This window comes from Xyrauchen texanus, chromosome 17, assembly GCF_025860055.1.
Source record: "Xyrauchen texanus isolate HMW12.3.18 chromosome 17, RBS_HiC_50CHRs, whole genome shotgun sequence".
Classification (NCBI taxonomy): Eukaryota; Metazoa; Chordata; class Actinopteri; order Cypriniformes; family Catostomidae; genus Xyrauchen; species Xyrauchen texanus.
Genome location: NC_068292.1, coordinates 27,738,537 through 27,756,060, shown reverse-complemented (window position 1 = coordinate 27,756,060; position 17,524 = coordinate 27,738,537). Strand labels below are relative to the sequence as shown.

Genomic DNA, 17,524 nt, shown 5'->3' with positions numbered 1-17,524 from the left:
GTGTGTGTGTGTGTTCAACCAGTTAACAGCACACATACAAAAACACAATGTTGTGTACAGTAGCAGTGAAGACAGCTGAGATTTTCAAGAGCTTTCAGGATGTTTAGTCTTGATGTAGATTGTCCATGAAATGCCTCAGCAGGAGTAGAGAGTGCTTTTATAGTGTTATAGCCCACTGTTTTTTTTCCCCAGTTTGACAGATTAGTAAATACTGGATTTATAGAGCTGACATAGATCAGGCAGAGGATGGAAAACAAAGATAAAACATTCTGGGTGTTTGTGGGAACAAGACAAACAAAATATTCTGAAAGTATGGATGAAAAGAGAAAGAAAAAAGAAACACTTTTACATGCAGTAGGTCTTCTGACTGCTGATACTATTGGTAAAAATATATATATAAAACATCCTTAAAACAAGATACATTTATATGATAAGCAAAACTGCATAAGACAATAGGAACTATTTTCATATAATCTTTAATATAAGTGTACTTTGTCTTGTTCCAATAGCAGATTTTATCATTTGTAAAAAGCATACACCTCTCTAAATGCGTTATTTTATAATGGCCTTTTTCTTCCTTTTTATTTTCCCTTTTTGCATTGTAGCATAATATACTCGGTAACACTTTACAATTATGTTTCCATTTGTTAACATGAACTGTGACGAGGCAGAGGAGGAATGAGGATCTAAATGTAGCTTTTAATGAAACAAAAGATAAACAAAGTTACTCAGAATATAACGAAACAAAAACACAGTGAACCAGGCACAGAACATGTGAAGACAGGGGAAACCAGGGCTTAAATACACAAGGGCAGTGAATCAATCATGAAAGGAAACTACAAAGGACTACAAAACTAACAGGATACAGGAATGGGGAACTAAACAATAATTTCAAAATAAAAGTCTAAGCACCAAAACAATACGTTACTTGAACGAACAATACTTATTAAGCATTTATTAATCGTTAATGTTACTTTCAACATATACTAATTCATAATTCAAATCAAAGGATGTATTAGTTAACATTAGTTCATGCACTGTGAACTAACAATGTACAATGTTTTTTTTTTTAACTAACATTAACAAAGATTTATAAATTATGTAACAAACATATTGTTAATTGTTTGTTCATGATACCTAATACATTATTGTAATGTGTTACCAAATTCTCTTCTCTCTCTTTCTCTGTCTTTCTTATAGAGATTGTGGATCGAGTAGCACTGGTTGAATGGCCGTACCTGCGGCCATCAGTGAACCCTCAAACCCACAGTGAAGAGCTGGGCCAGCTGATGCAGCGTTGCTGGGCTGAAGAACCATCAGATAGACCTGAGTTCAACCACATTAGTGTATTACTTCGTAAACAGAATAGGTCTGACCATTTTAGGTTTTAGTCCTTGCTTTTAGCCTCTGTTTCTTTTGCTTTTTTCACATTTATTAAGTCATTTAGCAAACATTTATCCAAAGCAGCTTACAGTTCAAAATCTCCCAAACAGCAACCTGGGGTTGTGTGTCTTACTCAGTAATACTATATGGATTCGAAAAACATTTCAGTTACAGCCCAGAACTATAACCACTATTCCACGTCACTGTCTGGTCAATCCATTTCCCATTTTCTATTCAATTTCGGACAACTGAGCTACTTTTCTCATTTTTAAAAAACACACTCTGCCATCCTATTGTCCTGTTCTCAGTACTCACACTCATCCTCTCTCTTTGACTTTTTTCTTCTGTCTCTCTGCCTCTCATCTATCTCTGTTGCAGGGAGCACAGAAGTAATATCTTGGATAATCTTTTATCTCGCATGGAGCAGTATGCTAATAATCTTGAGGAGCTGGTAGAGGATAGAACTCAAGCCTACCATGAGGAGAAACGCAAGGCAGAAACTTTACTGTACCAGATCCTCCCTCAGTCAGTTGACACTTCCCTACAGAACACACACTAAAGAAATACTAAACTATAACTGTAACAGTGTACACTACACTCATTGGCCTAATGCTGTTGTTTCTTGCAATAGCATTGATAATGTGTGTGTGATAACATTTCTGTTGTATATGTTAGTTCAGTGGCAGAGCAGTTAAAGAAGGGTGAGACTGTGCAGGCTGAAGCTTTTGACTCTGTCACAATCTACTTCAGTGATATTGTGGGCTTCACCTCTCTATCAGCAGAGAGCACACCTATGCAGGTGCAGCAACCTACACCTGAACCACAGAATAACTCTGGTTTGATTTTTCTTGTTTGAACTTCAAACTCTCAAATTTTTTTTTTCATCCTCAACTGTAGGTTGTTACCCTCCTTAATGATCTCTACACCTGCTTTGATGCCATTATAGACAATTTTGATGTTTACAAGGTATTGCTACCACATCTGTACGCATATTTAGTCCTCTATAGTCCTGTAGGCTGTATACAATGTATTTCTATACATGCAGTGCATCTGGAAAATATTCACAGCGCTTCACTTTTTCCACATTTTGTTATGTTACAGCCTTATTCCAAAATTTATTAAATTCATTATTTTCCTAAAAATTCTACAAACAATTCCCCATAATGACAACGTGAAAGAAGTTTGTTTGAAATCTTTGCCAATTTATTAAAAATAAAAAACGAAAAAATCACATGTACATAAGTATTCAAAGCCTTCAAAACAAGACACTCAAACTTGAGCTCAGGTGCATCCTGTTTCCACTGATTATCCTTGAGATGTTTCTACAACATGATTGGAGTCCACCTGTGGTAAATTCAGTTGATTGGACATGATTTGGAAAGGCACACAACTGTCTATATAAGGTTCCACAGTTAACAGTGCATGTCAGAGCACAAACCAAGCCATGAAGTCCAAGGAATTTTCTGTAGACCTCCGAGACAGGATTGTATCGAGGCACAGATCTGGGGAAGGGTACAGAAAACTTTCTGCGGCATTGAAGGTCCTAATAAGCACAGTGGCCTCCATCATCCATAAATGGAAGACGTTTGGAACCACCAGGACTCTTCCTAGAGCTCGCTGCCCAGCCAAACTGAGTGATCGGGGGAGAAGGGCCTTAGTCAGGGAGGTGACCAAGAACCCGATGGTCACTCTGACAGAGCTCCAGCATTTCTCTGTGGAGAGAGGAGAGCGATCCAGAAGAACAACCATCTCTGCAGCACTCCAGCAATAAGGCCTGTATGGCCAGACAGATGCCACTCGTCAGTAAAAGGCATATGACAGCCCGCCTGGAGTTTGCCAAAATGCACCTGAAGGACTCTCAGACCATGAGAAACAAAATTCTCTGGTCTGATGAAACAAATATTGAACTCTTTGGCCTGAATGGCAAGCGTCATGTCTTGAGGAAACCAGGCACCGCTCATCACCTGGCCAATACCATCCCTACAGTGAAGCATGGTGGTGGCAGCATCATGCTGTGGGGATGTTTTTCAGCGGCAGGAACTGGGAGACTATTCAGGATCGAGGGAAAGATGAATGCAGCAATGTACAGAGACATCCTTGATGAAAACCTGCTCCAGAGCGCTCTGGACCTCAGACTGGGGTGAAGGTTCATCTTCCAACAGGACAACGACCCTAAGAACACAGCCAAGATAACAGGAGTGGCTACAGGACAACTCCGTGAATGTCCTTGAGTGGCCCAGCCAGAGCCCAGACTTGAACCCAATTGAACATCTCTGGAGAGATCTGAAAATGGTCTGTGCACCGACGCTCCCCATCCAACCTGATGGAGCTTGAGAGGTCCTGCAAAGAAGAATGGGAGAAACTGCCCAAAAATAGGTGTGCCAAGCTTGTAGCATCATACACAAAAAGACTTGAGGCTGTAATTGATGCCAAAGGTGCTTCAACAAAGTATTGAGCAAAGGCTGTGAATACTTATGTACATGTGATTTTCTTTCGTTTTTTTATTCATTTACAAAGATTTCAAACAAACTTCTTTCACGTTGCCATTATGGGGTATTGTTTGTAGAATTTTGAGGAAAATAATTAATTTAATCCATTTTGGAATAAGGCTGTAACAAAACAAAATGTGGAAAAAGTGAAGTGCTGTGAATATTTTACGGATGCACTGTATGTGTTGATCCTGTTCAAAGTTAAAAAATCTGCATAATGTTGCTCTTTTTATAAAATGCAAATTTGTGCATATTTAATAAGATGTCTAATTTGCATATTTTTAAAACTTGGATGGATTTCAATATAAACTTACAATTCGTTTTTTTAATACTGCAAAGTTTCATTATGATAAAGTAAAACTTTATTTAGTCTATCCATCTATAACAAAGATGCCATCTATAACATTGATGGATAGCTATCCTTAACATAAGATATAATCACTGCATTTAAGGAAAAACAGTAAATGTTTGTATACTTAAAATCTGCATGTGTAACTCTTTACTTTTGTTTGCACTGATATGTGTCTCTGCCTGCGTTGGTGTTTTTGTTTCTAATTGGCCCATAGGTGGAGACAATAGGGGATGCCTACATGGTGGTTTCAGGACTGCCGGTACGGAACGGGAAAATGCATGGTCGTGAAATCGCACGCATGTCCCTTGCTCTATTGGAGGCTGTCAAAACATTTAAGATTCGCCACCGACCTGACGAGCAGCTCAAATTACGAATCGGCATCCACAGTGGTAAGTGGTACCTGATCACTTTAAAACTTTCTTTGTCAGTCTATGTTTGTAGCCTGCAGTGTAAAGACTTGTTTCACTTGACCTTTAACATATTGATGGGTTTTACTTACTATAAAATTTACAGGTATCTCTTCTGGTTGAAATGTTGTACGTTCATATCTAAACTCCACCATAACAAACTTTAACAGCATTCTCATGTGTATATGTGTTTAGGCCCTGTCTGTGCAGGCGTAGTTGGGCTAAAGATGCCCCGTTATTGTCTTTTTGGAGACACAGTGAACACATCCTCTCGGATGGAGTCAAATGGAGAACGTAAGGACTTTATTTACTGATCCCAATCCCAGCAATTTCATCCTGTGTTTTTAACCATAGCCCTTGCAGTAGTCAAGAGTGCAGGCCAATCAATTTGATCCCTGTTCTACCTTGAAAAAATGTGCTTCATGTGGTTACATCTAAATTAACTGGTTCAAGTCTAAAATATTATTTAACATCACTGAATTAACCTGAAAATGTTGGGTTTCACCAACAATTTTTTTAAAGGTTAGATTGGATAAAAATAGCTCCTTCGGGTAACAATTGCAGGATACCACTTTTATAGTATATACGGAGGGTGTGAAACAGACACAGAGGGATAACTCATTTTATGGGTCTACAGTACAGTAGATTTGTGATGTACAAAAGACAAATTACCAAACAAAAGTTTCTAACATCACAGTTCATAAGTGTACAATTAAATGATGCACTGAAATAAAAATACAATTTATGGAAGTTTTTATTCCTTACTCTGTACCTTTGTTTGTCTTATAATTACTGTCTGCCTTAATATCTAAACAGAAATCCTTATGTGGGGTTTGTTTATCTTGACATCAATTGTCCATAATTAAATTCACAATGATTTACAAAACCTAAACCAAAAAAAAAAGTTGATGATGTAAAGAAGCCATTGTCATTCAAATTGTATTATTTCCTCCATCCACCCCCTTCCTCACATAAACGCTGCCAGATAAATTATAAATATCAGCCTGGGTTAGATAACACATGACAAAAGCAAAGCAAATTGTGACAGCAAATAGCAATCAGGAAAGTGATTCGTTTTAATGGTTGCTCATTTATTCCCCTTGGAGGAGGATTAGAATACATGCTCTGCTTTGACCGTCACATTCATACCTCAACCATTGACCCATGGGGGTTGAACAGCACCCTGTTCATTGTTTTCATGGGCTAAAGAGACACAATGTCCTTTACATGCATTACCAATATTAGGAACCTGCTATACTGTGTTTAAGGAGAAATGGTGTGAATGCCAAGGAATGTTATTGGCTCTTCTCATTAAAGCTAATATACCTGGTGGGTGTTGAAACTACACAAGTAAATTATGTTTGGCAACACACAGTCAACCCAGATGTGCTCAAGTTGAGTGAGCTGAGGGAACTAATCAAGAGGGTTTCTTTTAATAGTAGCACACCTTAATTATACACATGCTGTTATCCTGCAGCTCTGAGGATTCATGTGTCGTCAGCCACTCGAGACGTGCTACAGGAGTTCAACTGCTTCCAGCTGGAGCTGAGAGGAGATGTTGAGATGAAGGGAAAGGGGAAGATGAGGACCTATTGGCTTCTGGGGGAGAGCAAGAACAGTGAATGAAACAGCTTGAATAAGAGCAAATAGCTCCACGGGATCAATCGAGACACAGACTGTAGTCAATTGCATCCACAGGGAAACCTTCAAGACTGTTTGGGGCCAGTTCAGTTTGCTCAAGGCACACCTACATTACTGTGTACAGCACTGTTGGAGGCAAAGTCTGACCTTTGAATATATGGACTTCAAGGTGTTTTTTTTTTTTGTTATATGCTATCACCATTCAACACAAGTTGTTATTGCAGTTGTAATTCAATGAATAAAAGTAAGATTGTGTGCTTTTGAACATCACCCCCTGGTGGATAGCTAGCAGCATCAAGTTTGATTTACTGTATTTAAGTGTTATTGCTTATACCTAATATGTTTACTTTCAAGGGTGTATGCAGGAGACATAATTATGAGTTATTGCTGGGGTTTTTATAGGTCTTATTCATATGGGTTGATGAAAAGTCAGGCATTATTTACTTTTTTTTTTTTTTTTTACCATTTTGTCATTTTATTTATCTTGTGTAAAATTGTAAACAACTCATATTCCAAATCTTTTATCTTCTCAAATAGACCTGTCTGTCAAATCACACTGAATGATTGAGTGGCTTTAGTTCTAAGAGACATTTTTTGTTGCATGTGGTTGATGCCTCAGTTTTGTGAGCCACACAGATCTACAGCAGCTTTAGGACACATATCATATAAAATAATGCATAAAAATAAACTCACTTACTGATCAATAATACAGCTCAGTTTAATTTTAGATCTTTTGAAGGGGACTATATCACTGTTCTAAAACAGGGAAAATGAGGTTGCTTAGCTGTGCCATTATAATTTCAAATGATTGAATTTTATTTCAAAGATCAGATGTAAGTTTGCTGAGAACTACTTGTCATGACACTGTTTTACATGTTTTATTGTGATTCTGTCGCTGTGGGAAGAGTTTTATTTTTATTATTTCTGTAACATTTGTCATGTTTTATGGTTAGTCAAGTAGAATCATAAGCACACTGTATGCTTACATTTCTCAGCATAGTGCTTTTAGGTAATGATTAAGCTGTTAACTTCTAGCACAAGGGTTTTTCAATCATTAGTAACCAGCAAAGCAGTTACTGCCCCTGAAACTGTCTCCAGAATATCCACATAAGATTGTAATTATTATGCAGGATTATAATGCAGCACATTACAGACATAATTTCCAACTGTGCAAATAAATTCTCTATCCTCTTGAAGTAATCTATTAATTTCTTTCCTATGTTCTCTTGAAAGTCTGCATAAGTACCTGTCTGGCACTTCAATTACTTTTAAACACCCTCATTTGATTCTCTCTGATGATTTAGATTTAGAAGTGCCCTCAAACTCTTGAGAGCGCAGGTTAAGTATTACTCTCTGAAAATCTGTCAGACACACTTAATAACTGGTCCTTTGATGTTATCACACTAATGAAGTGTTTGATCTTTGCATTAAAGGGTAACTAAACACCTGCTCTGAGTCTGATTCCACCCACTAGAAATATTTGAAAATGCAGGAAAAGTGGGCAGACCCCGGCGGGGATAGAGGGAACGAACTGAGTGCGGGGCTGTGCGGGGGGCACCTGAGACTCGACGGATTAATTGACAGCTGCTGTCAGACTCTATGTTATTATTATTCCTCACACGGTCGCAAGACGACATGTACATGAATCTGGCGTGGTGATCTGGAACCTGCTTACGTCAGCTGTCACCGCTTACGTCACGAAGTACCGCAACAGCCAATAGGAAAATTCAACTGCAGTAGCCACCGTTCAACCGGAAGAGGGCAGCACTCAGACGTTTTTACACCATATATTGTGGAATTAAAACACTTTATACACAAATGTCAAAAAAATTACTTGAATCAATGACCAGTACTAATAAAGCCCCATGCTTACAGATCATTAACTAAAAAAAGTTGGTTTAGGGTTTAGTTACCCTTTAAGGATACACATGGGTAATCAGATACAGTGAAGTCTTTCATTTTCATGTCATATCATTTTTGCATACTGTATGTTAAACATTTTGCTGTATCCATTAGTGTTATAAGCAATGTTGACATTAAAACATAATTGATATAACCGTTATAGAAGGAAAGACCCCAGCTCAGTTTTTATTCGATTTCTCTGACTACAGAAGCCAACACAATGTCATGGTGAAATCATCAGGATTGTATGACTTTTCTAAAATTGGCTAATTCGTATGATATCCTGTGACTGCACTCAATTGAAACCCTATGACTTTCACTACAGCCAATGAAGTTGTTGGACCTATTTTCTAGGGAGGGAAATCTGTCCCAAAAGTTGTTTGATTGGGGGGTGTTGCTGTCCTTTTCTGCATATCGCTGCCCCCTTTGGCATAAAAAAGCAGCCCATTTCACCTTATTCGGCCCCGTTTCTCGGCCTGTTCTCCTGATGGCCGCCCCTGTTTGGGATGATTTGTTTTGTGGAATATCGCAATGAGCTGCTTATGTTGAAACGCAGTTAAGCCAAAAACACAAGTTGTTGAAGTTTTATGTATGTTTGAACGAATCTTCCAACAAATAATGTGTGAAAAGGGGGAACAAAAACATAATAATTAGCCTAAAACAGAAATCCGGGACTTTCCTTAATATGTTTATAACTCAAAATGTGGTTCATGGTCAACGTGACTCACAATGACGGAGCAGGAATCATGTTATCCACCAAACAGTTATGTTAAAAACAAGTTTGACAAAATTTTACATTTGGGTCTCAGGAGATCATGGTAAAATATTGGCTAGGCCTGGAATAAAGCAGTTTATCAGTGTTATTGTTTGTTGTTGTTTTTTTTTAACTCAACAGCCCAACATTCTCAAGTTGAGGTAAGCTGATTTAAGAATTTTAAGTCTTTACTTAAAAACTACATTTAAAGCTAATTATGCTCTACTTTCATCGAAGGCTGAGAAAAGCACATCTCCCAACCCCCATACTCACTACATTCTATAGAGCGACTATTGAGATTGAGAGCATCCTGAGCAGCTGCATCACTGCCTGGTTTGGGACTTGCATTGTTTCGGACCGCAAAGCCCTACAGAGGATAGTGAGGACAGCTGAGAAGATCATCGGGGTCTCTCGTTCCTCCGTCAAAGACATTTAGCCTACACAAAACGCTGCAACCGCAAAGCAACCAGCAATGTGGATGACCCCACACACCCCTCACACAAACTCTTCACCCCCCCGCCACCTGGCAAGAGGTACCGAACACACACACACACACACAACCAACCTGTACACCATCCAACTTTTGCACATATCCAGAATTGCACTTTAATTCATTGTCACTTTATACCTGGCTGCTACCTCAATAAACATAACAATTCTAAAGAGCAATTTTTGAAGGGGACACCAAGGGGTTTTTTGTTGTTGCCCCGTTTGCATTTGTATTATTTTATTTCTTAATTATTTTAAGAATATATCATTATTTACAATACACATATTTTTACAATACACAACCCTCGATTTCCGCCTATGCATGTAGTGAAATTACAATACCACTGTATTATGTATTAATAAATTTCATGACCCATGACGCTGTGTTGAACTCTCCAAAGCTGAAACTGACACGTTGATTATATTTCATTTAATTATTGTTGAACATAACTTATATAACAAAAACTATGTTAAATCTGTGATTACTGAACCATAATATATTCAAGAACAGGGAGAAATAACAGGTAATATAGTTGTGTGTTGCAATGCCATAAACGAATGAGGTTGGAACGTCTTCTCGCGGTCGCTGAACGTTGATTTCTACGTGGACACAACGTGGAGAACATGTCTCGAACAACGTTGCAATGATAAAAATGGAAATGGCAGCAATCGCCACAACGTAAGTGTGTTTAATGGGTTGATTCTGAAGCTTACAAGCCATAATTTGGTGAAAGGATAAAACATAAAAAACTCAAAAGCACGTTTCTCGGGGTAATTTCTTATATAAGCACTGATCTTCTAAATGACAGCACGAAAATACAGTTTAGGGGGAAATGGATTGTAACATCAATTGGAACAAATCAACTGGAACATGCACAGCAGGAAATATATTCTATAAGATAGTGAAGGGTGAGGGTCGAAATCCCTTGTCTTTTCAGTTATATCGATACATATATAAAGATGTATTGATCACTATGTATCTATATTCTGTTGCTTAAACTTCTTTAATAAAGTGATGAATTAACTATATGCATTCGCACATAATCAATTTTATTTTTCTTATGCATAACTGAAATATACTTCGAACCATATGTGTGTTAAGAGTTAATTTTTAATTTCATGCACATTCCTTGAAGCCTCTCTCTCTGTTCTGCACGGAGGCTGACTTGAAGGTCGTCTTGGGAATAAGCTTGAGATGAGACACCAGGGAGAATGTTAAACATATGTTCCAGATGTATTCTGTGGTTGATTTTTACCTGTCCATGACTAATTATATGATTTGAAATCCTATGTGATAGCACTTGAATAAGTAGAAGTGTAAATTTTCTCTTACTATTTCTTTCCTCTCCTTTGCCTGAGGGGTGAATATTTCTTATCTCACTGTTTTGGTTAAAATGACCTGATAAATGTGTGCTCTGGTTCCCTTGTGCGCAGAGAAACACTGTCGTTCGTCAGTGTTTCGTGTGTGCGTATTGACCTCTACCCAGGTTTTGAACCCAGGGAGACACAGCAGGCAGACTCGAAGACGCCCGAGACCATCTGCGAGGTCACTTCAGATGTAAATCTCGGGCCAGGACGACAATTGCGCTGATTAATGTTGATGTGCTATAGCTATCTATATGTTGTGACTTTATGCTCTGTTAGCCAATCAGGAGTGAAATAATAGAATGTACTCCTTGCAAATGGTATAATTGATATAAGATTTTGTGTAATGTATGAGTTAGCTTTCAATCTCCTCGTGAGACTTTGCCGCTGGCTGTACCAATTTCACTGCAAACTATTCTTCAGTAAATTTTGGATTCTTTAATTGAACTTCTTGACTCCTGGTTTTTCTTTCTCCTTATCTGATCCGGGTCATAACTGTTATACCCCTAACAATAGGAAATCAGAAAACATTTTACACAAAAAATAATAGCAGATACTTTTTTGACTTCTTTAACAATGAATTTAAGCTTTGCCCCATTCACACTGCAAGATCAAATAAATACAAAAAAATATATATATATAAATTGTGTAACAAACATAGGCATGTGTGTAAAGGTATGTCCAAATATCAATTAAACATTAAGTCTAAGACAAAGATAGCATTTTTCAAAACATCTTTTATTAATCGATAGGAAAACCAATTATAACCACAAGATGAGTTTATAAACATTCAAGTTCCACATTAACCTTTTTTTTCTCAAACCTGTATCACACATATTCCAACAATAAATGTGTACAGTCAATCCTGAATCTTGTAATAAAATAAGAATGATACAAAACCCTGTAAGAAAAAGAAAACTTGGAGCAAAGGTTAAAGTCTTGACCAGTTAACATATTTGTTTGATTCATTGAAATCTTAATACAGTATATTATTCCCCTTAATCTAATCACTGATAATACAGTTTACGGGGGTCTACAAAATCTGAGATTTCTTGATCATTTGGCTTTTGAGCAGTATGTAGTAGAGCTTTGGTCTCACTACAGGCATAAGGCTGCATCACACTATGTCCTCCAAATCAACTTGGGCCATATATGCATCCAGCTCTGCATCCAGATGGCTCTTGGTCATGGACATGTACTCATCCAGTTGTTTATCCAGCTGCTCCCGAGAAGGAACTGGTTGGCTGTAGGACTTGGTCCAGTTGCACCCTGAATATGTCCCACTGACTGATGTAACATAACTATTACCTGTACAGACAAGAGGGGAGTGCATACCTGAAACCTGAATGAGTGAATTAAGGTTATGAATGAAAGTATTTGCGGTACACTGAACATATTTTGGTGCTCAGAACTATCAGCATTTTTGCGCAGAGCAAAAATTACTCTTCAGTCTTCAAGATATAAATGAATCTCCAGCACAAGTTTAAAAGAAATGGGAGTCTGTAAAGGAATGTTTTTGTAACTAGGTACATTTCTGCAAACATTTCTGCTTAGCTGACACTCACTGAATGTATTTTCGGAATGTGTAAAGAGCAAAAAATCTCAAGCGAGTATTGACGTTTACTACCACCCCTTGATTCCTGAGTTCGATTCCAGGGTGTGCTGGGTGACTCCAGTCAGGTTTCCTAAGCTACCAAATTGGCCCGGTTGCTAGGGAGGGTAGAGTCACATGGTGTAACCTCTTTGTGGTCACTATAATGTGTGGTTCTCGCTCTCGGTGGGGCACGTGGCAAGTTGTGCGTAGATGCCGTTTAGGTGCGTCCCCTACATACGAATGTGTGTTACCGCGGAGACGTAGCGCATGTGAAGGCCCATGCTATTCTCCGCGGTAACACATAATCGTATGTAGGGGTTCTAGCAAGCACATTTGAATCATAATTTGGCAGTGTGATTCGATTTCTGTTATTATATGCAACAATGCACATAAAGCAAGGCACCTAAACGCACCTAGACTGTACCTAAAGATATGCAAATATAATCACCTTTCACAGAAGAGAAACTGATTTTTTTTTAAATGCACAAGCCTCCCCAGGAACACTATCTAATCACAGAATATGTAATTATTCAATCAATAAATTGCATTGCCTTATGTCAAATGTTTTTTTTTTATCTTTTGAGATAAGAGTTCATGAACACACTGCAGCTTTCAATACTGAAAACTTTCTCCTTAGTCAAAAAAACAAAAATAAGGCAATCATTGAAAACGACCTGTTTAATTCTGAGATCCAAAGAGAGGGTGGAATAAATTCTGACTGTTTTTGGCCCAAATATTTCAGCCAAGCCGATTAATCACACAATATCTGGCCATTTTGCAATTAGTCAGTTAAAAAAAATCTACCAAATGAAATCTATTCGACAATGGACAGTCAACACTTTGTTTTCAAGGTTTTTCTTTTAAAATTCAAGCAAATTTGAACAAACATTGCATAAGTGTTTATTTCACTTTAAAAATGTAGTGTACACCTGATTTCCTGTTATTAAATTGTATAATGTTTATCTGCATTTATATCAGACATTGGTCGCCCTGCTCCCTAGATATCGGTATCGGTCACTGAAAAACCTATATCGGTCGATATCATATGACCTTTTTAACATGTCAAGGTTTTCAAATACGATTCCCGTGGTCTATATGAGCACTGCTGTATCTTACCTGTCTTTCTAATGGCTCGTCCTCCTCTGATTCCCATTGGTGCTGCACAGTGCATATAACCTCCACGCTGTTGCTGGCCCCAACCTCTCTGCACACCTAAAGTGGACATTGCATCTTGCAGGCTACTAATACCTGTACACAGTAACACACACAGCCCAAAATGGCATACAAGAAATGTCTCGTTGGTCACATAAAGGAAGAAAAAAAGTCACACAGTGCATGAATGAATGAATGAATGAATGAATGAGACTCAACACTCACCTACTCTTGCCACTCACCTCTCCTCGAGTAAATTCCTTTTATAAGCCCTCCTCTGGTGCTTCCCCTTCCTCTCATTTGACCCCGAAAGCTCATCATGCCCCCTCTCCCCATAGGCTGGCCGAGCCTTGCCCTCACATTCATTTTGCTGAGTGGGTTGTTTATTTTCTGCATAGAAGAAGAGAAGGGAAGAGTCACAGAAACGATTAAGTCTATCATCTGAGGTTATCAACACCTCAGATCATTTTCTATTTTGTCGAGCAAAAGGTGTCTGACAGATGTGTTATGAAGGGCAGCCAGCACAGAGGGTCTGTTGGCCATCTCCACAACCAGGCGCTGGTTCTTCAGCGAGGCTGTGGTCTGCTGGTTCACTAAGGCTGTGATGTCCATCAGACCTTCCTGCTGATGTTTCAGCAAACTGGTGAAGCTACAGGAAGGAGATAAACAGGACAAACAGACAAACTAATGTATGCAAAGACAAACTAATGTATGCTAACAAAAAACTTAAGTTCGATAATATACTGCAGGACTGATTGAGTCTTACCGATCATGCAGAGAGACTGTAGAGGTGCTGTCCAGGATGAACATTTTCTGTGGGTCCAGACTAGGATTCATTTTCACATCCAGCTGTTTAAACGTCGGTTTCAATCAAACATATGCTTAGAATGTAGAATGATGAGTCAAATTACTGTTGACATCTAATTTTAAGCCTAATTTTAGGTGTTGGCAACATCGCTGGCTAGTACCTGCAACTGATTCTCACGCACACGAGAACTAACAAACAATTGAATGTGCATGACTAAAAGTTACATATAATTTGATTTTAAGAAGTTTAAATATTAATAATAAGAAAAAGCAATAATTAATTCCCTACCATTCGAATAATTGTTTATCGATGTACACGGGAAGTAATTCAAAATTCACTCTCCGATTTGTTATTCTCTGAGGTTTTTAGCCAGGTGCATGTGCGGAATCAGACGCTCTGTTTACTGCCGGAGGACTCTATCGCCCTCTACCGGCCACAGTGGCGCATGGACACCACATTTCGGACCTTTTTCACAATAGTGCCATCTGTACTGTACGTTATATCAGCCTTTCTCAAACTTTTTTCAGTCAGGGCACCTTTCAAAAGTGCATAAAATCTCAAGGCACCCCAGTGTAAAATCTAATTTAAAAACACTGCATAACCCAAATGTAAATGCAAATGTCCTGTTTATTTAGACAGAACAGTAATGAACAGAGCATAATACGAACTGTAAATAACAATAACAATAATAATAACAACTTTATAGCACCTTTTAAAACACAGGTTTGCAAAGTAATTCACAAAATAATTAATCAGAGACACAAATGCCATAAAACCGTAAGAGGTGGACCGCCCAATACAAGAACCCAACAACAAATCCAGACCAGGAGAACTAAAATGAAGTGCAGGATGCAGTTAAAATAAAATAAAAAGGGGCAGACATGAAAAACAAATATATACAATACGATAAGAAAAAGATGCATGTTAAAAAATGCACCAGAGATAAGCAGGAATGTTTTTCCATATAGTGCTTGTTTTCATCCGTGCCATGCGCATGCACACACACCCACATACACATACACCCACACACACAAACAATAATCCACAACGAGAGAGGGAGAAAGATCTACATGCGCGCATACGCGCTCACACAAGCCGGGGGTGGGGTGACCACAATCAATGAGAGACGTGAGCCTGGTGCGACGCACACAGCCGCCCTATCCTGGCAGGGATGGATGAGAGGCAGACACGGAGCTCCTGGTCCACAGTCCTCAGTCGCTCCCTGTACTTGTTCTTGATGTACGTCAGGCTTGAAAAGCTCAGTTCGCACAGATAAGTTGTGGAGAAGGGTATATGATGGCAATGGCAACGAGGCTGTGAGCGATATATTTACTGTCTCTTCAATGGTTGTACGGTTGTTAAAAGTGTTTTGTATGGAAAAGAAAGAAAGAAAGAAACTCAAGCAGCTTTATACTACGGTGGCCCAGGTGTTCACAGCACAACAAAATCAGCAAAGCAAATAAAAGATAAAAACACAACGAAAATAAGCCACAATGGAAAAGACAAAACACAGCGAAATTAAGCCACTAGATAACAGAAAAGCCACCAAAAAATTACATTAAACCACAACACAACTAAATTACACCACAACACAATAATATTTAGCCACAACACAACATAATTAAGCAGTTCTTTTCTGATAATTGTGTTGCAGATAAAAATTTCATTGTGTGGCTTAATTTATTTGTGTTGTGTCTTAATTTCATTGTGTTTTCATATTTAATTTGCTTTACTAATTTTGTTGTGTTGTGCACCCCTGGGCCGACATATTATACAGATTTACAGTGCATGCTATTGAAGAGACTGTAAGTATATCCTTTTACAGCTTCATTCATGTCAAAAATCAATATGGTACTCCTGTGAAGAAGGCTTTCTTAATTTTGGCTACTTTTTAATAATCTTGCTGCTTGTTATATCACTTTTATATGTATTTTAAAAAGTTTAAAGGAGCTCAATCTACAGCATTTGTGAAATAATATTGATTACCACAAATCTTCATTTTGACCTGCCCCTCATGTTCTTAATAAAACAAAAAAGCACAAATCTGGGTTACATTGAGGCAATTTTTGAACATTACAATACTCACTTTTCAAAAGGATACCCACAAGACTAAAACATTAGCTATGCATGTAAACATGATTTTAGTCTGATAAAATCACTTACTAACCTTTTCTGTGTAAATATAAAACCAATTTTGCAACTTTGTTGCCATGACTATGTAATGTTAACAAATCCTAAAACACTAAAATGACTGTTAAAATTATGATTTAAACAACCGTACAGGTCAAATAATACATGATTATTAACAGAAGAATGAATGTAAGTGCTTTTAGAAAATCATAAGCTCACATTTCTGCCTTTAAACCCTCCAAAAATTGGTCCCCATTCACTTCCATTGTAAGTGAATCGATTTTTGCCTCTCTTTTTATTTATTTTTTTAAGAAAAGTAGGGATTAGTTGAAATGTATTTTGGTGGTAATTAACATTATGCCACAAATGCTGTCGATTAAGCTTAACTTGTCTTGAATATTCCTTTAAAGGGCTGAGAGTGTTTCTCTCAGTTCAGATTTAAGTTTTCTTGTGCATTTTTTGTTTGACAAATAACTCAACAGCTGTAATGCCAGAAGATGTTTGGTGCCATCCACACCATCCACATCGTTGTGCTAAAAAAAGCTAATCTCAGCACCACGAACAGAGTATAACTCAAATGTGTTTTGAGATGTGTGCGTTTTCACACCTAGTTCGTTTGAGAACTCCAAGCGCTCTCAGAGTAGTATAACATTTATGTATAGTTCACCAATAAATTATAATTATCTCATCATTCACCCATGCCATCCCAGATGTTTATGACTTTGTTTCTTTTGCAGTACACAAATGAAGATTTTTAAAAGAATATCTCAGATCTGTTTGTCTGCTCAAACCAAGTAAATGGTGGCCAGAACTTTAAAGGCAGCATAAAAGTAATCCATATATCTGGATGACTTTTTGGAGCTGAGATACAGATGAACATAGCCAAATACATTTAAACTCAGTTTTCACAATTCCTGAAATTTAATCATAGAAAAGGTTCCCTGACATAACAGTTAGGATCATTACTTTATTTTAAGAATGTGAAATGTCAGAATAATAGTAGAGAGAATTATTTTTTTCAGCTTTTATTCCTTTCATCACATTCCCAGTGGGTCAGA

General features: G+C 37.9%; 2 protein-coding genes across 2 annotated transcripts in view; one reads left to right on the top strand and one right to left on the bottom strand.

Annotated features, from left to right (window-relative positions):
• Positions 1 to 7,450, top strand: part of LOC127657968 (atrial natriuretic peptide receptor 1-like) — a 61,256-nt gene extending 53,806 nt beyond the window's left edge. Inside the window, exons 16-22 of the mRNA XM_052147009.1 lie at positions 1,201 to 1,369; positions 1,762 to 1,908; positions 2,059 to 2,182; positions 2,281 to 2,349; positions 4,439 to 4,613; positions 4,827 to 4,925; positions 6,109 to 7,450. Coding sequence (XP_052002969.1) covers positions 1,201 to 1,369; positions 1,762 to 1,908; positions 2,059 to 2,182; positions 2,281 to 2,349; positions 4,439 to 4,613; positions 4,827 to 4,925; positions 6,109 to 6,257 — 932 coding nt within the window. The 3' untranslated portion in view covers positions 6,258 to 7,450. The remainder of the gene's footprint in view (positions 1 to 1,200; positions 1,370 to 1,761; positions 1,909 to 2,058; positions 2,183 to 2,280; positions 2,350 to 4,438; positions 4,614 to 4,826; positions 4,926 to 6,108) is intronic.
• Positions 7,451 to 11,899: 4,449 nt separating this feature from the next.
• On the bottom strand, positions 11,900 to 14,631 carry chtopb (chromatin target of PRMT1b). The gene is made up of 6 exons (XM_052146381.1): positions 14,625 to 14,631; positions 14,295 to 14,377; positions 14,027 to 14,177; positions 13,771 to 13,918; positions 13,493 to 13,624; positions 11,900 to 12,090 (listed from the first exon to the last, which is right to left on the bottom strand). The coding sequence occupies exons 1-6, from the start codon at positions 14,625 to 14,627 to the stop codon at positions 11,900 to 11,902; spliced, it is 708 nt and encodes a 235-aa protein (XP_052002341.1). The 5' UTR covers positions 14,628 to 14,631.
• Between the last annotated feature and the right edge of the window lie 2,893 nt (positions 14,632 to 17,524).